The following is a 25556-nucleotide window of genomic DNA, read 5'->3' as shown; positions in this document are numbered from 1 at the left end:
GAGACGGGGTCTCACTCTTTTATTCAGGCAGGAATGCAGTGCTGCTGTCATGACTCACTGCAGCCTTGCGACCTCCCAGGCTCATGCAGTGCTCCCACCTCAACCTCCAAATTAGCTTGGACTATAGGCATATGCTACCGTACTTGACTAATTTTTAAATTTTTGGTAGAGACAGGGTCTCCTTATGTTGCCCAGGCTGTTCTCAAACTCTGGGCCTCAAGTGATCCTCCTGCCCTTCCAAAGTGCTTGGATTACAGGCATGAGCCACTGCGCCTGGCCTGGAACTGTTTAAAGCAAAGGGAAATAAAGACATTTACAGATTTAAACAAAGAAACAAGCTGGGCCTGTTTTTATTTTCAATTTTTAATTTTAGTGGATACATAGTAGATGTATATGTTTAAGGGGTAGTTGAGATATTTTGGTACAGGCATGCAATGTGTAATAAACACATCATGGGGGTTGGGCGCGGTGGCGCACGCCTGTAATCCGAGCACTTTGGGAGGCCGAGGTGGGCAGATTACCTGAGGTTGGGAGTTCTAGACTAGCCTGACCAACATGGAGAAACCGCACCTCTACTAAAAATACAAAATTAGCTGGGTGTGGTGGCACATGCCTGTAATCCCAGCTACTCGGGAGGCTAAGGCAGAAGAATAGCTTGTATCCTGGAGGCAGAGTTTGCCGTAAACCGAGATTGTGCCATTGCACTCCGGCCTGTTCAACAAGAGGGAAACTCCGTCTCAAAAAAATAAATAAATAAAAATAAAATAAACACATCATGGGGGCCGGGCATGGTGGCCCACGCCTGTAATCCCAACACTTTGGGAGGCCGAGGTGGGTGGATCACGAGGTCAGGAGTTCAAGACCAGCCTGGCCAACATAGTGAAACCCCACGTCTGCTAAAAATATGCATGGTGGCGTATACCTGTAGTCCCGGCTACTTGGGAGGCTGAGGCAGAAGAGTTGCTTGGGAGATGGAGGTTGCAGTGAGCTGAGATCTCACTGCTGCACTCCAGCTTGGGCAACAGAGTGAGACTTTGTCTCAAAAAATAGTAATAAATAAATAAACACATGGAAAATTGGGTGTCCATTCCCTCAAGCATTTATCTTTATTTTTTTTTGGAGACAGAGTCTCACTCTGTCTCCTATACTGGAGTGTTGTGGCATGATCTCGGCTCACTGCAACCTCTGCCTCCCGGGTTCAAGCAGTTCTTCTGCCTCAGCCTCCCGAATAGCTGGGATTACAGACATGGGCCACCACACCTGGCTAATTTTTGAATTTTTAGTTGAGACGGGCTTTCACCATGTTGGACAGGCTGGCGTCGGACTCCTGACCTCAAGTGATCCACCCATCTTGGCCTCCCAAAGTGCTGGGATTATAGGCATCTTATATTTCAATTAAGTTTGTTTTAAAATAATATAATATAATATAAATATGTATATCATGATCAATTTAGGCTGACTTTAGGAATGTAAGGATACATTGACATTAGAAAATCTATACATATCTTCTACCATATTGTATATTAAAAAGAAAATCCTTATAATGTTGGTAGCTGCAAGAGTTTGATAAAATTCCACATTAATTCATGATAATAAGAAAATGAGGAACAGAAAGGAGTATCCTTACACTCACAGTGTGGCACAGACAAAGTTCAGCAAATATTCCACATGCTCCCCAGCATATTTCCCATTCTCTTTTACAGTTAAATTGGGGCCAATGACTAGTTCTGTCTGGTAGACTATGAACTAGAGTGACATGTGTCACTTTTAGATGAAGGCAGTTGAGCCGATGTTCCTCCTCCATCCCCCTCTTCTCTTGCTCCAGTGACCTTGGAGGCTGTGTATTGCAGATGGCATAGATTAAAGATGGAGTAAGGATGCTTCACTCTCATCAGACTTTGTGTAAGCAAGAACTAAATCCTTACAGTGTTAAGCCTCTAAGATTTCAGAGTGTATGTATTACTACAGTATAGCCTGTCTTACTCTAACTTATATAAAGGGCATCTGCCAATAAACTCCACCAACTCTCCTATTCAATAGTGAGAAGTTAGCATCATTTTCTGTAAAACAGCAATAAGAACAAGGATGACTACTATTTCTTGTTCTTTTTTTTTTTTTTTTTTGAGACAGAGTCTTGCTCTGTCGCCCAGGATGGAGTGCAGTGGTGCGATCTCTGCTCACTGCAAGCTCCACCCCCTGGGTTAAAGCTATTCTCCTGCCTCAGCCTCCTGAGTAGCTGGGACTATAGGTGTCCACCACCACGCCTGGCTAATTTTTTTTTGTATTTTTAGTAGAGACAGGGTTTCACCGTGTTAACCAGGATGGTCTTGATCTCCTGACCTTGTGATCCACCTGCCTCGGCCTCCCAAAGTGCTGGGATTACAGGCATGAGCCTCCGCGCCTGGCTGCTATTTCTTCTTGTATTCAGCAGTGCAGTGAAACAAGTAAGGATTGGAATGGAAGAAACAACAGTGATAATTTGTAGATAGATTATTTACATGTTGGCTGGGCACAGTGGCTCACGCCTGTAATCTCAGCACTTTGGGAGGCCGAGGCGAGCAGATCACTTGAGGTCAGGAGTTCGAGACCAGCCTAGCTATCATGGTAAAACCCCGTCTCCACTAAATATACAAAAAAAATTAGCCGGGCGTGGTGGCGCGTGCCTATAATCCCAGTTATTCTGGAGGCTGAGACAGGAGAATGGCTTAAACCTGGGAGGCAGAGGTTGCAGTGAGCCAAGATTGCACCACTATGCTACAGCCTGGGTGACACAGCAAGACTCTGTCAAAAAAAAAAAAAAAAAAATTATTTGCATGTAAACTTTCTATGTATAAATAAACAAGTTGCTTATAAGAAGTGTATATTTAAAATCAGTTACATTCCTGTCTGCCAACAACAAAAAGTTAGAAAACTTAATTTTTAAAAAGGTGCCATTCACAATTTCATTAAAAAGTATTAACATATGGTACCTAGGAATAGATTTAGCAAAAGAAGTATAAAATTTTTATAGAGAAAATTATTAAAGTTTGTTGATAGACCTTAAAGAAGATCTTAATACTTGGAAAGTAATAAAAACTCAGTAACATAATTATATTACTTCTCCCCAATTTGGTCTCTACGAGTGAAAAAAATTTTGGTCAGAATCCCAGGAAGGTTTTTAAGGAATTCCTCGGGCTGATTCCTAAGTATGTGTAGAAGAGGAAAGAGCCAGGGATCGCTAAGGCCTCTTAAAGTAGAAGAATAAGGTGGAGACATTGATCTAGCAGATATCAAGACTAGTGAAGTTTTAGTGATTCAGACAAAGTGGTATTGACCAGGGACAGACAGTTGTCTAACAGAACAGTAATGAATCTCCAGAAATAGACCCACTCATTAATGAAAATTGGACATGTGACATAGGAGATTTCATATTAATGTAAAAAGGATGATCTTTGCAATAAATGGTGCTAGGGCTATTCTTTAATCAGAGGGAAATAATATGTACTTAACCAGTTTTTGTAATAAGACTTCAGTTGAATTTTTTATTTTCTTAATTAAATTTTTAAAAATTTTAAATTCTTTTTAGAGACAGAGTCTTGCTATGCTGCCCACGCTGGGATATAGTGGTTATTCACAGACGCAGTAATAGTGCATACAGCCTCAAACTTCTGGGCTAAAGTGATCGTCCAGCTTCAGCCTCCTAGGTAGCTCAGACCATAGGTGCATGCTGATATACCTGACCTGGTTGAATTTCATGTCATTTTAAAATACTATATATAGATAACCCACTTTAATGATATACTTTTATTTATTTATTTGTTTGTTTATTTGAGATGGAGTTTCGCTCTTGTTACCCAGGCTGGAGTGCAATGGTGCGATCTTGGCTCACCGCAACCTATCCGTCCCGGATTCAAGTGATTCTCTTGCCTCAGCCTCCCGAGGAGCTGGGATTACAGGCATGTGCCACCACGGCCAGCTAATTTTGTATTTTTAGTAGAGATGGGGTTTCTCTATGTTGGTCAGGCTGATCTTGAACTCCCGACCTCAGGTGATCCACCTGCCTTGGCCTCCTAAAGTGTCGGGATTACAGGCGTGAACCACTGCACTCGGCCAATGATATACTTTTAAAAAGTGAACTCAAGAAAATGACAACTTAGGAAAAATATTTCCAACATATATGAGAGACAAATTATTTAGATCCTAATTTATGAAGAACTCTTAAAAATTAATAAGAAGATGAACCATTATCATTTTGCTTTCCTGATTGATTTAACTGATACTTTAAAACTTTTTCTCACCGAGCAGCTACAGTGACATTGTGCAGGTTTATAAAAGGTAAAAGGCTTATTTGTCTTTTGTACTTTAAGCATGTCCCAGGTGGATGTGGATTCAGGAATTGAAAACATGGAGGTTGATGAAAATGATCGAAGAGAAAAACGGAGCCTCAGTGATAAGGTTGGTAAGCGATGAAGCCCTTGGTACAGGTAATATAAACAAACACATTTCATGTCTTGTATCTGTAGAGTCTGTTAGAGTGGGGCCACCCCAAATCAGGAAGTCCTAGGCAGGTGATTATTTTTATTCTTTCGAGGAAAAATGAATAACCTAGATTACCCTTATTCGTGGAAGTGTAACTCAGTCCTTTGATCTGATAATATCCATCTGTTTTTGGTTCAGGGCCATGATTTTATCAGTACATTTAGGTTGTAATAGGAACTAATTTAGAGCAAGTTAGAATTCTTTATGTTATCCCAGCACTTTGGGAGGCCGAGGTGGGCGGATCACGAGGTCAAGAGATGGAGACATCCTGGCTAACATGGTGAAACCCCGTCTTTACTAAAAAAAAAATACAAAAAATTAGCCAGGCGTGGTGGCGGGCGCCTGTAGTCCCAGCCACTTGGAAGGCTAAGGCAGGAGAATGGCGTGAACCTGGGAAGTGGAGTTTGCAGTGAGCCAAGATTGCTCCCCCGCACTCCAGCCTGGGCGACAGAGCAAAACTCCGTCTCAGAAAAAAAAAAAAAGAATTCTTTTTTTTTGTTTTTTTGAGACGGGGTCTTGCTCTGTCGCCCAGGCTGGAGTGCAGTGGCCGGATCTCAGCTCACTGCAAGCTCCGCCTCCCGGGTTTACGCCATTCTCCTGCCTCAGCCTCCCGAGTAACTGGGACTACAGGCACTCGCCACCTCGCCCAGCTGTTCTTTTGTGTTTTTTAGTAGAGATGGGGTTTCACCGTGTTAGCCAGGATGGTCTCGATCTCCTGACCTCGTGATCTGCCCGTCTCAGCCTCCCAAAGTGCTGGGATTACAGGCTTGAGCCACCGCGTCTGGCAAAAAGAATTCTTTATATTGGTCTTTTGCTTTTTTTTTGTTTGTTTGAGACAGAGTCTCACTCTGTCGCCCAGGCTGGAGTGCAGTGGTGCAGTGGTGTGATCTTGGCTTACTGCAAGCTCTGCCTCCCGGGTTCACACCATTCTCCTGCCTCAGCCTCCTAAGTAGCTGGGACTACAGGCACCTGCCACCATGCCCAGCTAATTTTTTGTATTTTTAGTAGAGACGGGGTTTCGCCGTGTTAGCCAGGGTGGTCTCCATCTCCTGACCTCGTGATCCACACGCCTCGGCCTCCCAAAGTGTGGGATTACGGGCATGAGCCACTGTGCCCGGCCTGGTCTTTTGCTTTTGAGCAAGTAGATTGTCACATCTTTAGCAGTATTCTGAGGAAAATGACTGGGAATTGAGGCAAGAATGTGTAGAATCCAGTAGCAAGTGGAAGGTTTTGGAAAACATGAAGCCTTTAAATATGAATATCACCTGAGCTTAGTGCTCTGCATTTAGGGGGTGTGTGTGTGTGTGTGTGTATTAATATAGAAAATTATTTCACTTTCTGTTCAGTAAATTATTAGGAATCCTTTGGCAACACGTGTTAATGATTATTGGAAGTTGCACTGTAAACAAAAATAAAAAACAAACAAAAAACGGAAAAAATAAGAAGTTGCACTGTAGCCTCCTAGTGGTGCAGTGCTTTATTTTGTATAGTTCTTTAATGTTTGCAAAATTCTTTTATATATGATATTTTATCTGTGGTGGTATGTAATGAGAAATGTTACATTTTTGAAAAATTCCTGGAGGAAAATTGGTCATGCACCTAGAATGTTAACCTGGTCCTGTGGAATTCAGAAAAGTAAATAGATAGGATATGTACATCACATATTTTTCCTTGATGACTTTTGATAACACCTTTGCTCTTTTTTTTTTTTTTTGACACAGTGCCTCATTCTGTTGTTGCCCAGGCTGGCTGGAGTGCAGTGGCGTGATCTCGGCTCACCACCACCTCTGCCTCCTGGGTTCAAGTGATTCTCCTGCCATAGCCTCCCGAGTAGCTGGGATTATAGGTGCCCGCCACCGTGCCTGGCTAATTTTTGTATTTTTAGTAGAGGCAGGGCTTCACCATGTTGGCCAGGCTGGTCTTGAACTCCTGACCTCAGGTGATCCACTGGCTGCGGCCTTCCAGAGTGCTGGGATTACAGGTGTGAGCCTCCACGCCTGGCCATCTTTGCTCTTTTATGCTCCCCGTAGATTGTATTATAAGCTCATGAGACTTAGATGTTGTAACTTTGATGTTACAGTAACAGGCTTACTTTTCCCCTCATCAGTGGGTGCATGGTTTTATGCATTTTTAAAATATCATCACTAATAATGAATTAAATCAGAATAACGTATTCCTATTGAAGTACATAACTCATACGCCTTATTTGAAATTAACACGCAAATCTTCTTCACCAGGAGCCTTCCTCGGGCCCTGAAGTGTCTGAAGAGCAGGCCTTACAGCTGGTCTGTAAGATCTTCCGTGTCTCTTGGAAGGACCGGGACAGAGATGTCATCTTTCTTTCTTCTCTTTCTGCACAGTTTAAGCAGAACCCAAAAGAAGGTAGGAATCTAGCTCAGCAGTCGTACTGCAGAGTACTCAACAAGAAAATAAGACGTGAGATCTTTGCTGTCTGTTATCCACATTCACTCCTTCTTGCTCTTGAGTTGCATTTTTGATGACAGGGATACTTCTTGATGAGGACACAGCTGTTTAGCCACTTTCTTCCCTTTCCACTGATCTTATCGATAACTTATTTTTCATTTTCATGATTTCTACAATACTATGTAAATAAGTTAATGGTCTCCATTTTCTCAGGGTTGAAGTTTTTCCCTTTGTAGTAGGAAGGTGCTTAGAGCATTACCTCGTCTTTATTTATTTATTTATTTATTTATTTGAGACGGAGTCTTGCTCTGTCACCAGGCTGGAGTGTAGTAGCGCAATCTCGGCTGACTGCAACCTCTGCCTCCTGAGTTCAAGTGATTTTTCTGCCTCGGCCACCCGAGTAGCTGGGACTACAGGCATGCACCACCACGCCCAGCTAATTTTTATAGTTTTAGTAGAGATGAGATTTCACCATGTTGGCCAGGATGGTCTCGATCTCTTCACCTCGTGATCCGCCCGCCTCGGCCTCCCAAAGTGCTGGGATTTCAGGCTGGAGCCACCAAGCCTGGCCTTACCTCCTCTTATGAAGTATAGATATAGTGAGTGGTCTCCAGGGATCCTTAGAGAAATGTTCTGTATGAACTATACCTGCTTTAAGTGCCTGTGAAGCCATGTATAGACAGTGGAATTGGTCTATTTGGCTAAATTGCTTAGCAAGACAGAACATAATGACATTTTGCTGTGTTTCTGATATTCTACTTTAAGAGGCCACGCTCGTAACAAAATATTAAAACTCTTAGCAAGATATCAGCATCAGGGCACTATCCTTATTCTTTACAGCAGTCATTTGGAATGCAGAAGAGGTATGGGAGGTGTGCTGGAGTGGTTTCTTTTGCCTATCACTGGAATATAACCTCCCTCATGGTAGGGATTTTTGTCTCTTTTACTCATTGATGTATCCCCAATGCCTAGAAGGATATCTTGCACAAAATAGTCCCCTCAATAGATACATTTTAAATGGATGTGTGAATATCAAGGAGATCGCCTTTTTCTTTTCTGTGCTGCCTATCTTCTGAGGAGGGAAAAAAAGAAGTCCTTTGTGTTTGCGGAGGATAGATAAGACTATTTCTGATTTTACTTATTAACTCTGCTAATGGAGAAGACCATGTATTTGAAACTCTGCTACTTGTTATTCTTATAAATCTTAAGATTCTCAAATCTATCTTACACATGTAAGTGGTAATTTTAAATAACCAAATCAGATAAAATTTCCATGAGTTAAAACTTTTTTTAGTGGTATTTAAAATGTATCTAAAGACCAACAGTAAATCAACTGGGAGCTGCAAAGAATAAAAAGGAAGCTAGAATGTAGCATTTGCTCCTGCCAGCCACATGGTGACTAGATATTGGACCCTTCATAAAATCTTTTGAACCTTGGACTTAATAGTTTTATTACTATCTATAAAACATATCTAGACTAAGAAATATTAACCCAGTTACATTTGTAGTATAATAAAGTAACCTCTATAGTTGGGAGTAGCTTCTTTTTACACTTAGTATACATCAGCGGTAACTCTCAATGACTGTACCCCAACTTTCTTTTTAATAAACTTTTAGTTTTGGAATAGTTTCAGTTAGTGCAGGGAGTTCCTGTATATACTTTACCCAGTTTCTCCTGATGTTAATATCTTATATAACCATGGTACATTTGTCAAAACTAAGAAATTACTACTAACTAAACACAAGGCTTTATTTAGGTTGTACCAGGTTTTTCACTAATATCCATTTACCATTCCAGAATCCAATCCAGGATACTGCATTGAACCACTCGGGGTCAGTTGGCTTATTCAAGGGCTGTGTAACCTGAGTTCGAACCGTGTGTAACCTCTTCTTTATTCTGCCTTTCCAACAGTGTTCTCCGATTTTAAGGACTTGATTGGCCAGATTTTAATGGAAGTGCTAATGATGTCCACTCAGACTAGAGATGAAAACCCATTTGCCAGTCTGACAGCCACATCACAGCCAATTGCTGCAGCAGCACGGTCACCAGACAGAAATCTCTTGCTAAACACTGGCTCCAATCCAGGAACAAGCCCCATGTTCTGCAACGTGGGTTCCTTTGGTGCCAGCTCTTTGTCTAGGTTAGTGTGGTTTTCTTTGCACATCTAACTGGTAGTAAAATAACTGTGAAGTATATAGGAGAAGGGAATGTTTGTTTACAATGTTAATCTGTGTCATACAGGGTATGGCATATATCATATTTGGGGAGGTGGATTCAGTCATTGGAAGTGGAATTCTCTTTTCTAGATGATTACTTTTTGACTCTCTATGGTTAAGATATTGGTAGATGAAGTTTTAGAAGCAGTTGACTGTGTGCACTACATCATTCTTCCTATGGGGACTTTATTGTCTTGTAAGTATAGCCTCTAGATCAATAGAGCAATTAGATTATAATTATTTAGATGTTTATCTGCTAGATGTACTTGAACTGAAATGATTCTCCTTTAAAAGCTTGATATTTTCTGTTTTAGTTATCTCAAGTTTTTCTTTGATTTTTCTCTTCTTTCCTCCCTTTCTCAACTAATTTAGCCTCTATGAAAGTAGTCCAGCTCCCACTCCCAGTTTCTGGAGCTCTGTTCCCGTGATGGGCCCGTCTCTTGCCTCACCTTCCCGTGCAGCCAGCCAGTTGGCTGTGCCTTCCACTCCCCTCAGTCCTCACAGCGCAGCCTCTGGAACTGCTGGGGGAAGCCAGCCTTCATCCCCGCGGTATCGCCCCTACACTGTCACTCACCCATGGGCGTCCTCAGGCGTCTCCATTCTGTCGAGCTCCCCAAGTCCCCCTGCCCTTGCCAGTAGCCCCCAAGCAGTGCCCGCCAGCAGTTCCAGACAGAGGCCCAGCAGCACGGGTCCACCCCTACCACCCGCCTCACCCAGTGCCACGAGCAGACGCCCCTCCTCCCTGAGGATCTCTCCTAGGTATTTATCCTGCAGGAGACTTGTGTGTGTGTTTGCGGTGCAGGGAAAGGAGATTAACACGGTTTGGAAGAAGTGCTGTGTGACACTGACTCCGTTAAATTGTTGTTGTTTTGGGTTATTAACCTGTGTGGCTAACTAGTTTGGTAGGCATGTACTCTGAGTCCATGCTTCTACCAGGCTCTGATCATGCTGGAAAGTTTGGGTTGCTCTATTCTATTGTGAGTCCCTTTCTTCCCTTTGAGAGTTGGGGCACACGGGAACCCTTTTTGGCCTTTTGTCCTGTTGCCAGTGGTAGTTGAAATGCAATCAGACCAAGCAGATGTGGGAGCAAATCTGGACCTGGTGTTTTTTACTTCTGGTGAGTGGGGTGGGTAGGTTCATGCCCTGACATGTTGAGTTTTAGTTATATGTAAGTTCAGTCTCTTAGAAGGAAGGAGTGTCAGAATTCCACTAATCCAGTGGCCCCTTCTCTCAGATGTACCTATATGTGTTTCTATAATTTAGGTGAATTATGTTTCTGCATGTCAGTGGCCAAAAGTTTTAGTGTAAGGTTTATTTAAAAGGATAGCAGTTGCAAAAGCTTCTCCCCCTCTTGTTTTTTCTTTGTTCTCTGATGGCCTTTTTTGCTTTTGTTGTGGTAGTATGTACGACAATCCTTTCTCCTTCCTCTTCCTCGCACTTTCTGGGGACAGTAGTGATGAAGAAGATGAAGAAGAAGATGATGATGATGGTGATGGTGATGATGAAGGTGGTGGTGGTGGTGATGATTTTTCTTGTGTCCAGTTTGGGTCCAGGTATCAGAGGAATGGAGTCTTACCCTGCATGTGCATAGATGCTTAGGAACTAACTTCTATAAGCTCTAACAAGGAGTGTGCTTTGAATCCAGGCAGGATACGGTCAAATGAGGTGGGCTCCAGAGTATATTGATATGTTCAGACCTTATGGGATAAAGTAGCACATAGGAGTATTTTCTTTTTTTCTTTCTTTTTTTTTTTTGAGACAGAGTTCTGCTCTTGTTGCCCAGGCTGGAGTGCAATGGCACGATCTCGGCTCACTGCAACCTCCGCCTCCTGGGTTCAAGCGATTCTCCTGCCTCGGCCTTCCAAGTGGCTGGGATTACAGGCACCCGCCACCATGCTTGGCTAATTTTTGTATTTTTATTAGAGACGGGGTTTCGCCAGGTTGGCCGGACTGGTCTCGAACTCCTGACTTCAAGTGATCTGCCCGCCTTGGCCTCCCAAAGTGTTGGGATTACAGGAGTGAGCCACTGCGCCTGGCCTGAGAATTTTCAGAGTTGTCGCCTGGCAAGTTTGGAGGACAACTTTGTGTATAATCATTTTGCAAAAGCATGAAAACAGATTAAAGATCAGTCATCAAGGTTATCCGCCTTTAGATCTAAAATGAAGGACCCTTCATTTGTTGCAAGAATGTTATTGTGAACTACCAGATATGACAACTTGTACTCTCTGAGGCATGTTTGCTTAAGTACAGTTGCATGGATTGCTGCTATTTAGTAATGGGAGAGGGGCTGGGATTTGAGGGAGGGCTGTGTGTGTGTGTGTGTGTGTGTGTGTGTGTGTGTGTGTGTGTGTGTGTGTGTGTTCCCTTCCCACCCCCTCCTGGCCTCCCCCACCTCCCCGTTCACCCTCATTGAGCTCAGTCTGGGCAATCCATCGAAGAACATATGAGGTCATACTGTCTGGTATAATAACTGTGACTCTGCTTTCATGTCTAGCCTTAAATTTCTCTTAGCACCTCCTGGACCTCAGTGAAGCCAGACCCCATTTGTTTATAGAGCCTTTGAAATGACCGCAGAGGCTGAAACATAGTTCCGGATATTGCTAAATGTTTACCCCTGGAAACCGAGTGGAAAACACTACTTGGGTTGTGTAGGTGACTTTGAGCAAGAGAATATAATAGCACCTTCTTTCTAATCCTCTGACTCATTGTCTTACAATTTTGCTCTTAAATCGAAGTTTCCTCTGGACTGAGTTGGTGTTTGTGCCTAGCACTGTTCAAAAATAACTCCAGGCTATAAATAGAGACTGCAGTAGGAGTTAGGTATACTTCATTCAATTCGATGGTGTTCAGAAGAATCATTAGGGAATATATAAAGGGACAGGAATGTTGATACAAGGTTGAATATTGATTCAGGAAGGTTGATATTTGTATTACGTTGAACACTTTATCACCATTTTTCAAGTAAATTTCCCAAAGGTGAAAGTGTCTTTTTCATGTAGATAAAATCCTATTGCATGATTGTAGTAAAAAAGCAGGCATCCTTCCTAGGAATCAGTTTCCACATAGTGAAAGTGCTGTGTTATCTGTTTTACTGTACATTTTCTGTGGGAAAAATTCTCTCTCCCTGGCCTATTTAGTTGTGACTTTCTCTAACAACCATATCAGATTGTGTGCTGCTTTTACTAATACCGCTCTTTCTGGACTTCTAACACCCCAACCTTGCCTCAGATCTAAATTCTCTCCCTACTAGGAGGAATAACCAAGTGTATAAAAATAGCTGCAAATAGCTTATGGAGCATTGTGCGCCAGATATGGTGCAGCACTGGCCATGCATCAGCCCCTTTACTCCTCGCTATAGCCTGCTGTGAGGAAGTGGTGGCGGGGGGGAATGGGCGGGGGAGAGTGGGTGGTGTAGGGGGGGATGGACAAGAGGGTCAAAGTCACAGAAATACATTCAGACTCGAGCATCCTGAATCCAGACTCACGTTCTTCACCACCACACCGTGCTGACACCCACTTTTCCATTTTCACCCAAACAGATTTTGTTTGTTCTTGTTCCTTACTACTGTTTTTGCTTCTGAGAGTCTGTGCATCTACTCGGTTCCTTTGGCAAGGAAGTGCCGGCATTTCGCTCCTTAATTACAAAATGCCATCCTAGTCAGTTGGTATGTCCCTTGTTGGCTGTTACAATGAACTGTGATCATCCAGATTTTGGCAACTTACTGGTTCTTAGTTGATATAAAAAAGAATGCCAAAGCATGGGTAAAAATACGTAACAACTAAGTAAACAAATAGAAGAACTTAGGGTTCTTCTAAGTAGGATCACAGCCAAGGACAGCTAGTAAAAAACCTTGTTACTTTTTTTTTTTTTTTTTGAGACAGAATCTCACTTTGTCACCCAAGCTGGAGTGCAGTGGAGCGATCTCGGCTCACTGCAGCCGCCACCTCCTAGGTTTAAGCAATTCTAGTGCCTCAGCCTCCCAAGTAGCTGGGATTACAGGCACATGCCACCACACCTGGCTAATTTTTGTATTTTTAGTAGAGACAGAGTTTCACCATGTTGGCCAGGGTGGTCTCAAACTCCAGACCTCAGGTTAAACTGCCCACCTTGGCCTCCCAAAGTCTCAAACTCCTGACTTCAGGTGATCTGCCTGCCTCGGCCTCCCAAAGTGCTGGGATTACAGGCGTGAGCCACTGCGTACAACCAAAACCATGTTACTTTGAGCAGTCAGCAAAGAAATAGTATTTTCCTTCCCCCTTTCTAATTGATCTTCCCAGAATTTTGTTTACTCTGAAGTAAGCAATTTTAACACCCCCTCCTTGCCTGGTAAGACTAATGTCACAGAAGAAAGAATCGTCAGGGGTTGGATCACTTTCTCCATCTGCTGGCCCAGTGGATTCGATGTCTTACGAATCTTTTTGGAAGTAGTTGGGACATACATTTATATGTTAAGTATTTATAAGGGTGATGATAAGGATTAATTTTAAAAAGGTAAAACATTCCTTCTGTAATGTTTTGCAGACTTCTGAGAAAAGAACTGTTTGAGTTATAAGGAACTGCTTTTTGCGGGAGTGGCATAAGGGAGTGAAGTGAGAATTACCGTCTGTGAAGAGATAACTGTTGGGTGCTGGGCTTAATGCATGGGTGATGAAATAATCTGTACAGCAAGCCTCCTTAACAGGAATTTACCTGTGTAACAAACCTTCATATGTACCCCCAAACCTAAAATGAAAGTTAATAAAAATCAATAAACAAAAGCTGGAAGTTGATCTGGAAAAAAAAAAAAAAAGAATTACCCTGTGATAAAGATACCATAGAAGTTATCCTAAGGAAAATGTTTCTAATTGTTTCTTAGGAAGTTGATGACTAGAAAGAAATTTGGTGGTTTTGTGTTTGTTTTTTAACTATAGATATTTCAGTGAAGGAGGTCAAATCTTGAATGTCATGAGCCTTATACGAGTAGAGAAAGGGAAAATTAGTGAATAGTGAAAAACGTTGACATTCACCCTCCTGTTTTTGCTGATGGTCACTGCTTGGGGTTGAAACATAGAAACAGTGGAAAAGAAATCTTTCTGGCTGGGCACAGTGGCAAGCACAGGTAATTCTGTCACTTTGGAGGCTGAGGTGGGAGGCTTGCCTGAGCCCAGGAGTTAGAGGCTGCAGTGAGTAATGATCATGCCACTGCACACCAGCCTGGGTGATAAGAGTGAAACCCTGTCTCTCTCTCTTTCTTTCTCTCTCTCACACACACACACACGATCTTTCCACCATGTCTATCCCTAAGATCCCCCAGTGATTTCCCTTCTCACACAGAGTAAAATCCAAAGCCTCTGACCATGGTCTACAAGGTCCTGCATCTCATGTACACTCCACATACTACACACACACACCACACACTACACACACACCCCCACATCAAGTACACATGCACATATATGCCCCATTCTAACTTAATCTCCCTCTACTCGCCTACTTCCCCTAGCGTGTATACTGGACTCCTGTTCTTTGCACATAATACTCCCTCCTGCCTTAGGCTTTTGTACTTGTTTCTCCCCTTCGGACCACTCTCCTGCTAGATAGCTGTATGGCCAGCTCCCTCACTCTCCTCAGGTCTATAGAGGGTGGCCACTGACTTCATTGTCTCCAACATTATATAGAACACACATGCACATATAGAACACACATGCACCCACGCACGCACGCCATCGCTCTTCATCTGCCTGGTTCCATGCACTATTCCAGGACCTACAGCAGTGCCTAGAACGCAGGACGTCCATTAGCAACATTTGTTAAATGAATTTATGGTGCTTAAACCTGCACAACTCTGACTTTGCCTTGCTACTAGAAAATGCAAGGCCAGGCATGGTGGCTCACACCTGTAATCCCAGCACGTTGGGGGGCCGAGGTGGGCGGATCACTTGAGGTCAGGAGGCTAGAGAGGCTGAGGCAGGAGAATTCACTTGAACCCGGGAGGCAGAGGTTACAGTGAGCCAAGATCACACCACTGCACTCCAGCCTGGGTGACAGAGCAAGACTCTCTCAAAAAAACAAAAAGAAAATGCAAATTCCAAAGCCTGCATTTGAGAAGTCAGTAAATGGGAGGGTAATTATAGAAGAGACCGAAACAGAGTCCCTTTAAGAGCAAATTTTATTGGCGCATTTAAAATGGGATTCAGTCTGCACAGATCTGATGCACGTGTAATCTCTAGGCACATTTTCATTGTGTTTTCAGAAGGATGCAGCTCTGTTTCTATTATGTGAAGTAATTACTTGGTTACATTGGACTGCTAATGTAGTTATCAGAAAATGGTTTGCATATTCTCCCAGAGGGAGGTATAATTTTCTAGATGCTCTTAGGACTTAAATATGACATATTTCCAAGATTTTAGGATGTCACAGTTGTAAAAGCATCATGAATTTTGTAACAGCTGAGGGAAAATACGAAATACTACTTTAAACATTTAGAAATATTTATTTTGGCCGGGTGCGGTGGCTCAAGCCTGTAATCCCAGCACTTTGGGAGGCCGAGATGGGCGGATCACGAGGCCAGGAGATCGAGACCATCCTGGCTAACACAGTGAAACCCCATCTCTACTAAAAAAATACAAAAAACTAGCCGGGCGAGGTGGTGGGCGCCTGTAAGTCCCAGCTACTCGGGAGGCTGAGGCAGGAGAATGACGTAAACCCGGGAGGCGGCGCTTGCAGTGAGCTGAGATCCGGCCACTGTACTCCAGCCCGGCGACAGAGTGAGACTCCGTCTCAAAAAAAAAAAAAAAAAAAAAAAAAAAAAAAAAAAAAAAGAAATATTTATTTTTTGTTTTGTTTTGTTTTAGACGGAGTCTCACTCTGTCTCCCAGGCTGGAGTGCAGTGGCGTGATCTCAGCTCATTGCAGCCTCCATCTCCTGGGTTCAAGTGATTCACCTGCCTTAGCCTCCCAAGTAGCTGGGATTATAGGCACCTGTCACCACGCCCAGCTAATTTTTACATTTTTAGTAGAGATGGGGTTTCACCACATTGGCCAGGCTGGTCTCGAACTCCTGACCTCAGGTGATCTGCCCACCTGAGCCTCCCAAAGTATAGAAATATTTCTTCATAGCATAAATTTATGCATGTACGATATACTGCTTTCTCCTTCAATGTCACACTCAAAATATGAATCTACCTCTTTCAGTTTGAATCTAAAAATTCTTGTAAATCAGTTTTTGACCATTGACACTTATGCTTGTGTTAGTGAAACTGGCCACTTTTTCTTACTTGTGATCATGATTTACTCTGGCACCTTTAGGGTTAATATTATAATTGTGACACATATTGACAAATACTGAGGTTGATGCTACATTTCCTGTTTGGTTGAAGCTTTGTTTCACTCCCCTCTCCCCTCCCTGCCCCCGCCACACCGCTCCTCTTGAAAGTCAGCTTGTTTGGTGCCTGGCTGATGATCACTGTGTTAGTCTGTTTGCATTGCCATACAGAAAGGGTAATTTATAACGAAAAGAGGTTTGATTGGCTCACAGTACCTCAGGCTGTTCAAGAAGCATGACACCAGCATCGGCTTCTTGTGAGGGCCTCAGAAAGCTTCCACTCATGGCAGGAGGTGAAAGGGGAGGAGGCAGGTCACATGGCAAAAGCAGGAGCAACAGAGAGGAGGAGGAGGATGTCCCAGACTCTTTTAAACAACCACATCTCATGTGAACTAACTGAGTGAGAGCTCACTCATCTCCAAGGGGATGGTGCTAAGCCATTCGTGAGGGATCTGCCCTCATGATCCAGTCACCTCCCCCTAGGCCCTGCTCCAACACGGGGGACTGCATTTCAACATGAGATTTGGAGGGGACAGACATCGCAACCATATCAATCACCAAAGCCAGTCACCTCCGGCTAGGCCCTGCCCCAACACTGGGGACTACATTTCAACATGAGATTTGGAGGGGACAGACATCGCAACCATATCAATCACCAAAACCAGTCACCTCCCGCTAGGCCCTGCCCCAACCCTGGAGACTGCATTTCAACATGAGATTTGGAGGGGACAGACATCGCAACCATATCAATCACCAAAACACACTGACCTCTTTTGAAAATTCTCTGATATATCCTGAGTGCCTTTCCTTGCATTGCCTGGCACAAGAAAAGCAATCGTCTACATAGTCTTCTACATACATTGTCACTTTTCATGTGTTAGTGAACAGTTTGTGAAAATATTTCAAGTGGCAGTGAGGGTTTCACATTTAAGTTAAAATGAAGTAGGATGTATTGCCAGGAATGGGAGTAATTTCAGTGGCAGTTACATGAGCCAGCACCATCTAAGCATGCTGAGTTCACATGCACGCTCACATGCTGGCTGTGGGTGCTGCATCAGACTGAGGCCTGGCAGCTGGTAAGGACCTATTGACATCAAACATAAGATGCTTTGCAGCCGGACACGGTGGCTTATGCCTGTAATCCCAGCACTTTGGGAGGCCGAAGTGGGTGGATCATGAGGTAGGAGATTGAGACCGTCCTGGCCAACATGGTGAAACCCTGTCTCTACTAAAAATACAAAAGTTAGCCAGGCATGGTGGCGGGCGCCTGCAGTCCCAGCTACTTGGGAGGCTGAGGCAGAAGAATGGCGGGAACCTGGGAGGCGGAGCTTGCAGTGAGCCAAGATGGTGCCACTACACTCCAGCCTGGGCAACAGAGCGAGACTCCATCTCAAAAAAAAAGTGCTGGGATTACAGGCATGAGCCACCATGCCCAGCCAATATCATAGTTGCTCTCTTGCCCAGGCTGGAGTGCAGTGGTGCGATCTCAGCTTACTATAGCCTCCGCCTCCCGGGTTCAAGAGATTCTCCTGCCTCAGCCTCCCAAGTAGCTGGAATTACAGACACGTGCCACCACACTCGGCTAAGTTTTCTGTATTTTTAGTAGAGATAGGGTTTCACCATGTTGGTCAGGCTGGTCTTGAACTCCTGTACCTCAAGTGATCCACCTGCCTCAGCCTCCCAAAGTGCTGGGATTACAGGCATCAGCCACTGCACTTGGCCAATAGCATACCTTTATTCCAAGGTCAATTATGTATATCTTTCCAAAAGTCTAAGGACAATGATGTCCATATAGACATGTGTCTCTTAATGACAGGGATACATTCTGAGAAATGCATCATTAGGCGGATTGGTCATTGTGTGAACAGCATAGAATATACTTACACAAACCTAGATCATACAGCCTACTACACACCTAGGCATTATATATAGCCTGTTGTATATAGCCTGTTTCTCTTAGGCTATAAACCTGTACAGCATGTTAGTGTACTGAACACTGTAGGCAATTCGATGATTATGCCAATTATGGTGAGTATTTGTGTATCTAAGCATATCTAAACATAGAAAAGATACAGTCAAAATATGGCATTATAACCTTGTGGGACCACTGTGGTATATTTGGTCCATCATAGAGTGAAATGTTGTTATGTGGCGCATATGTTCCAAATGTGTTCCAAAATTAGTTATGCATATCTATCTGTCTGTAAAACATGTCAATTCCTCTTGGTCCTGTTAGTTTCTAGACATTAATTGTGTGTCCTGGGTTTAAGTAGGGGTGTGTCTCTCACATTCCTGATGTTCCCATACTTTTTTTCTTCTTTTTTAGGACAGCGTCTCTCTCTGTCACCCAGGCAGGAGTGCAGTGGCATGATCTTGGATCACTGCAACAGCCTCCTCCCACGTTCAAGTGATTCTTGTGCCTTAGCCTCCTAAGTGGCTGGGATTACAGACGTGTGCCACCACGCCCAACAAATTTTTGTATTTTTAGTAGAAACGGGGTTTCGCCGTGTTGGTCAGGCTGGTCTTGAACTCCTGGCCTCAAGTGATCCACCTCCCTTGGCCTTTGAAAGTGCTGGGATTACAGGCATGAGTCACCATGCCCGGCCATATTCTCATCCTTTATCATCTTCTATGTGTAGTTTTTTTGCTAAGTTTATGTTTCCTCATTTTCTTCATTTCAGTACTCCTTACTTTTCCCTTTGTCGTAATTAATCCCTATGTGTCTTTTATGTATATCAAATCAGTTTGTGAATTAAACACCAGATTCATTATGTGGCCTGTCAGTGGTTGATTTTAACTTTGTTTAATTTCCTCAAATTTAACTCTTGTGATTATGTTTGGTTTTTGTCTCAGAGGATAGTTATTAGTAACATAACAGTGCTTCACAGTGTATACTGCTGATATTTTACAGAGTACCTCCACTTTATTTCATTAAAACCCCACTGCAAAAGAGATAGAGGTTCTAGGTTCAGGTAACAAGTAAGCAGTGGGCTTGAGACTGGAACCTACGTATGGTTACTCCTAGTACAATATTTTTGTTTTGTCTTTTATTCTGCTACTTTACCTTTTTCACTGATAGTTTTGGAGTTTTTATGTTGATAGCAAATATGTTCATGTCTCCTCCTAACTGGAGAGTTTTTTAACCTCTGGTTCTATTGCCAAATGTGAGATGAGGGCTTTTGAGATCCATGGTGGAAGTCACAAACATGAGGGCTATTTTGTTAGTCCCTTATAACTTCTCCCCTAAAGAATTCGATTACAGCAGTAGCATAGTCTGGCTTTAACCTACAGTTCTCTGAGTGATGCCATTCTTTTTGGTTAAAGGACCCGTGATGTCCCTTCCAATGTTTAACACTTGGTACCAGTTCTTAGTGCTTCTGGTTTTATAAGTTGCCACCTGCAGTAAGAAGCAACCCTTCTTAGGTCCCTAAAATGTTACTAAAAGTTACTGTTGTTGGCTTTGGAGCAGGTAAAACGAGCAGTCAGGGTGGATCTTGGCAGCATGGGTGTTTGTGCTTTGTTATGTGTGCAGGGATCCTAACAGGCTTTCTGCTGCAGAAATGCAAACTCTGCCAAAAATATTCAAGAGATAAGAATCATAATTTCTTTTTATCTTCTCTAAAGTTTGGGAGCCTCTGGTGGAGCAAGTAATTGGGATTCCTACAGTGACCATTTCACCATTGAAACCTGCAAAGAGACAGATATGCTGAACTACCTCATCGAGTGTTTCGACCGAGTTGGAATAGAGGAAAAAAAAGCACCAAAGGTAATATGAAATGCATTAACTTACAAAAAAAAAAAAGCCTAGTTATTTGTTTGATTATCCCCATGCCTGGAGCATTCATTCATTTATTCAATTAGTAAAGTAATTATCGAGCGTTTGCCATGTGCCAGGCACAGTACTAGGAACTTAGGATGTGTTGATGAACAAAACAGAGCTTCCTGCCCTCGTGGAACTCACATTCTAGTGGAGACAGGGCCAAGGTGTGAACCTAGATGGCCTGGCTTCTGAGTCCTCTCTTGACCACACTGTAGCTGGGTACCGCCAGTGACTCATATGGCCCTGATAATTCTGCTGGTAGGTTATAATAACCAACATTATGGAGCCTCTGTAGATTGCCAAGGACTGGGCCAGGTCGACATTAGCTTGTATCCTCACAGTTGCTCTGTTAGTGCAGTGGAACCCGGTATGACATAGGCATTCTTTTTCCAAGGTATGACTAAGCAGATAACTCTCAGAGAGATTAAATACTTGTCCAGAATCACATAAATAATAAGTTGCAAAGCTGGGTTTAAACTCAGTAAGCTACCCTTTTCCCATCATTTCTCTTGACTGGCTTCATTGTTTCATCATTTTATTCCTATTTCATTTTCTGATTTTAGTTTTACATTAGAAACGAACCTGTTGTCCACTGGTTAGTTTCATATTTGTAAAGGGCCTTCTTTGGGCTTTGCTGTACTTAACCTTAGTGGAAGCAAAATGAGTGGGCATGTCTTCAAGGATTTTTGTTTTTTTGTTTTTTGAGACGGAGTCTTGCTCTGTCACCCAGGCTGGAGTGCAGTGGCGCTATCTCAGCTCACTCATCCTCCACCTCCTGGGTTCAAGCAGTTCTCCTGCCTCCCCTCCCGAGTAGCTGGGATTACAGGCACCTGCCACCACCCCCAGCTAATTTTTTTTTTTTTTTTTTTTTTTTTTTTGAGACAGAGTTTCACTCTTGCTGCCCAGCCTGGAGTAAAATGGCACAATCTTGGCTCACTGCAACCTCCACCTCCCAGGTTCAAGTGATTCTCCTGCCTCAGCCTCCCGAGTAGCTGGGATTACAGGCATGAGCCACCATGCCTGGCTAATTTTGTATTTGTAGTAGAGATGGGGTTTCTCCGTGTTAGTGAGGCTGGTCTCGAACTCCTGACCTCAAGTGATCCTCCCACCTTGGCCTCTCAAAGTGCTGTGATTACAAGCGTGAACCACCCCGCCCGGCACACCCAGCTAATTTTTATATTTTTTTAGTAGAGATGGGGTTTCACCATGTTGGCCAGGTTGTGGTTTTTTTGGGTTTTTTTTGTTTTTGTTTTTTGAGATGGAGCCTTGCTCTGTCGCCAGGCTGGAGTGCAGTGTCACAATCTCGGCTCACTGCAATCTCTGCCTCCTGGGTTCAAGTGATTCCCCTGCCTCAGCCTCTCGAGTAGCTGGGACTATAGGCGTGCACCACCACGTCTGGCTAATTTTTTGTCTTTTAGTAGAGACGGGGTTTCACCATGTTGGCCAGGATGACGTCAATCTCCTGACCTTGTGATCTGCCTGTCTCGGCCTCTCAAAGTGCCAGGATTACAGGCGTGAGCCACCGCGCCTGGCCCAGGCTAGTCTTAAACTTCTGACATCAAGTGATCTGCTCGCCTTGGCCTCCCAAAGTGCTGGAATTACAGGTGTGAGACACCGCGCCCGGCCTCCAAGCTTCTTAAGTATAAATTTGATCACCTCAAACTTACACTTCTTTCTTCTCTGACAATTTCTGCAGAGGCAGTATACTTGGAAGGCACAGTTACTATAGTTCGTTCACTAAGAATAAAGGAAGAGGAAAGCATGCTATTTACTGATGGTCCCTCCCTTTTAACTCTTGTTTTTAACAGCATGAAATTGTATTGTTTGTTTCTTGTTGTCCTCACTTCCACCTTTCCTTTTCAGATGTGCAGCCAGCCAGCAGTCAGCCAGCTTCTGAGCAACATCCGCTCACAGTGCATATCCCATACTGCTTTAGTACTACAAGGCTCCCTAACACAGCCCAGGTATGAAGACCCGTGACGTGCTTGACATTAGCTGGCAGAAGGCCCTAGCCATCAGCGGACATCAGGCTCTCCGGCCATTCTTGCACCACCTTGGATAACTCCCTTCCTCACCTGTAAAATGAAGATCCCTTTCCTTCTCTAAAATACCATGAAAATAAACGCTCCTTTTTTCCTCATCTTCTAAAGTAGTACAAAGCATATTTTAAAAAGAAATGAGTTATGTTTTAAGAATTCTGCCTGCTTTTTGAAATAGACCATTGTTGAAATATGTGGACAAGCAAGGCAGAAAATTAGTAACTGACTGTACAGCAACTGCCTGAAGTTGGTGGTGGAAGTATTTGATAAATGTGTGGATCATCACCTTCCATGTATAACTGGTCAATTTCTGTTATTGAGTGATAAAGGATAGTAATGGATTGGATCGTTTAGGAATCAACCGAAGTGCTACATTGTTTCTGAGGATTCTATAAAGGTTGCAAATTTTTTGTTTTTATTTTGTTTTTTAAATTTTTTTTTCTTTGTCTCTCAGTCTTCTAAAGGTAGCAAGTTTTTAAAAAGGATGTATATTTCATTTCTTTTATATAAAAAAAATCTAAAGGAAAAAGTTTACATTTAAAAGTTTTGGCCAGGTGTGGTGACTCACGCCTGTGATCCCAGCACTTTGGGAGGCCAAGGCCGGCGGATCACCTGAGATCAGGAGTTTGAGACTGGCCTGGCCAACATGGCGAAATTCAGTCTCTACTAAAAATACAAAAACCTTAGCTGGGCGTTGTGGTGCATGCCTGTAATCCCAGCTACCTGGGAGGCTGAGGCCAGAGAATCATTTGAACCCAGAAGGTGGAGGTTGCAGTAAGCCGAGATCGTGCCGCTGCACTGCAGCCTGAGTGATAGAGCAGAACTCTGTCTCAAAAAATAAAAATTAAAAAAAAAAAAAAAGAAAAGTTTACAGTCCAGGCTCACGCCTATAATCCTAGCACTTTGGGAGGCTGAGGCAGACAGATTGCCTGAGCTCAGGACTTCAGGACCGGCCTAGGCAACATGATGAAACCCTGTCTCTACTAAAAATACAAAAAATTATCTGGGCATGGTGGCACGCACCTGTAATCCCAACTACTGGGGAGGCTGAGGCATGAGAATCACTTGAACCTGGGAGGTGGAGGTTGCAGTGAGCCGAGATTATGCCACTTAACTCCAGCCTGGGTGACAGAGCAAGACTGTCTCAAAAAATAATAATAATAATAAATAAATAAAATAAAAGTTCACAAACATAACGTTACATTTTATTTATACTAGGTGTTCTTAATGTTATTTTGTATACCACAACCATATATTTTTGAAACTTTTCAAAAAGAGGGAAAATTATATACATGTACCAAAACTTGAAAAAATGTTCCTTGATTAAAATTAATAAGTCCTCAGCCACTACTAATCTTTTTTTCCCCCAATTTAGATGAGGCATAAAGAAGTAAAAGAAACATATAATGCGGCCAGGTGTGGGGGCTCATACCTGTAATCCCAGCACTTTGGGAGGCCGAGGCAGGTGATCACCTGAGGTCAGGAGTTTGGGACGAACACGGTGAAACCCCTTCTCTACTAAAAATACAAAAATCAGCTGGGTGTGGTGGCGGGCACCTGTAGCAGCTACTCAGGAGGCTGAGGCAGAAGAATCGCTTGAACCTGGGAGGTGGAGGTTGCAGTGAGCCGAGATCACGCCACTGCACTGCAGCCTGGGCAGCAGAGCGAGACTCTGTCTCTTAAAAAAAAAAAAAACAATAACAACAAAACATATAATACTTATTTTTTATTTATTTATTTTTATTATTATTATTTTTTTAAGACACAGGATCTCACTCTGTTGCCTAGACTGGAGTGCTCACTATAACCTCAAACTCCTGGGCTCAAGCAGTCCTCCTGCCTCAGCCTTCCAAGTAGCCAGGACTCCAGGCACACACCATCTTGTTCAGTTGATATTTTCATTTTTTGTAGAGACAGAGTCTTCCTATGTTGCCCAGACTGGTCTTCAACTCTGGGCCTCAAGTGATTCTCCCACCTCGGCCTCCCAAAGTGCTGGGATTGCAGGCATGAGCCACTGTGCCTGGCCATGCTTCCTTTTCTCAGTGCTTCATTTTTAAAGGGCTCTGTATAGGAAAAGATGAATTCTTTGAAACTTCCCATAGTTTCTCATGAAAAAGACCAAAAAGTGATTACTATTGGTAAGAAGGGTTAGCTTTTGCCTGAAACTATTTTGCAGAATATGTGGGAGATGTGAAGTTTGACTTTTGACTGGGCAGTTGTTGCTGACATGACATTTCACGTGCCTCTGTAGTGAGTTGACTTCATCACCGTCCCTAATGTTCATGGGTCCACAGGTCCTTGCAGCAGCCGTCCTTCCTAGTGCCGTATATGCTGTGTAGGAATCTCCCATATGGCTTCATTCAGGAACTGGTGAGAACCACTCACCAGGATGAAGAAGTGTTCAAGCAGGTACGGTCGTATGAGTTTGCTCTTGCAAATTTTAGCCTGAGAGCCTCTATGCCGAGGCTAATTTCTGAATACACCATACATTGAAAATTCTTGCCTGAATTCGCACATCCATGTGTTACTTGCTTAGAGAGAAGGCCTACCCAATATTCTTTTGAGGAAATCGGATTGACAGCTGCATTTTTCAAATCATGTGCCCATTTCAACAAATGAGTCAAACATCTATCTTTTAAACAAGGTCTATGCTAGATGCTTCGGGCAATATGAAAAAAATATATAAGGCCCCGTTCCTGATTTCAAAGAGCTTTTGAAACAAGAATACCCAGAGACAGCATAAGGCATGATGTGCATCTGCCAGATAAGTAGTGTCAAAAATTCATTCTCTGAGTTTGTAAGATTTATAACTTAGTGACCATATTAGCTCATTGGCAGCCTGCATGCCATATAGAATCTTTTTGTCTTCTTCCCACTAGGAAAGATGTCTCATATCTTCCTAATTGTTTCATTTGGTGTTTATACATTGTTTTGGTATCTCATTGTGTAAAGCCAAGTGAAAATGCGGATATGTAGTGCTTAAAAATAAAGCTGTGTGCGTAGTCTTGAAGGTTTCTTCCGAGGTGAAACTTTGTCGTTAACATTACTGTTGGAAGGACCTGTTTGGGAAAATAAGCCCTTTGCCTTAGCAGCTTTCACACAAGTTTTTTCCCTGATGAAAGGGTTTCTATCAAATTTTCTTACAGTTTGCTGTATCATCACTTCCTTTTTTGTGACTACAGAGAATAACAGAGGCAATAGCTATAATTGGTATGATTCCTTTCACTCTGTTTTA

The 25556-nt window shown here is 43.1% G+C and overlaps 1 protein-coding gene across 2 annotated transcripts in view; it reads left to right on the top strand.

The window, feature by feature from the left end:
* Positions 1–25556, top strand: part of LOC105473131 (ubiquitination factor E4B) — a 146973-nt gene that overhangs the window by 59881 nt on the left and 61536 nt on the right. Inside the window, exons 4-11 of one of the 2 annotated variants that reach the window (XM_071101024.1) lie at positions 4347–4434; positions 6756–6900; positions 8855–9083; positions 9532–9918; positions 10560–10712; positions 20087–20228; positions 22146–22246; positions 24616–24730. In XM_071101024.1, the coding sequence (XP_070957125.1) occupies positions 4347–4434; positions 6756–6900; positions 8855–9083; positions 9532–9918; positions 10560–10712; positions 20087–20228; positions 22146–22246; positions 24616–24730 (1360 nt within the window). The remainder of the gene's footprint in view (positions 1–4346; positions 4435–6755; positions 6901–8854; positions 9084–9531; positions 9919–10559; positions 10713–20086; positions 20229–22145; positions 22247–24615; positions 24731–25556) is intronic. The other variant, XM_071101032.1, reaches the window with a different exon arrangement.

Source organism: Macaca nemestrina, chromosome 1 (genome assembly GCF_043159975.1).
Source record: "Macaca nemestrina isolate mMacNem1 chromosome 1, mMacNem.hap1, whole genome shotgun sequence".
In the NCBI taxonomy this organism is placed as follows: Eukaryota; Metazoa; Chordata; class Mammalia; order Primates; family Cercopithecidae; genus Macaca; species Macaca nemestrina.
Note: the sequence above shows the minus strand (reverse complement) of the source record. Positions and strands in the feature narration are given on the sequence as shown.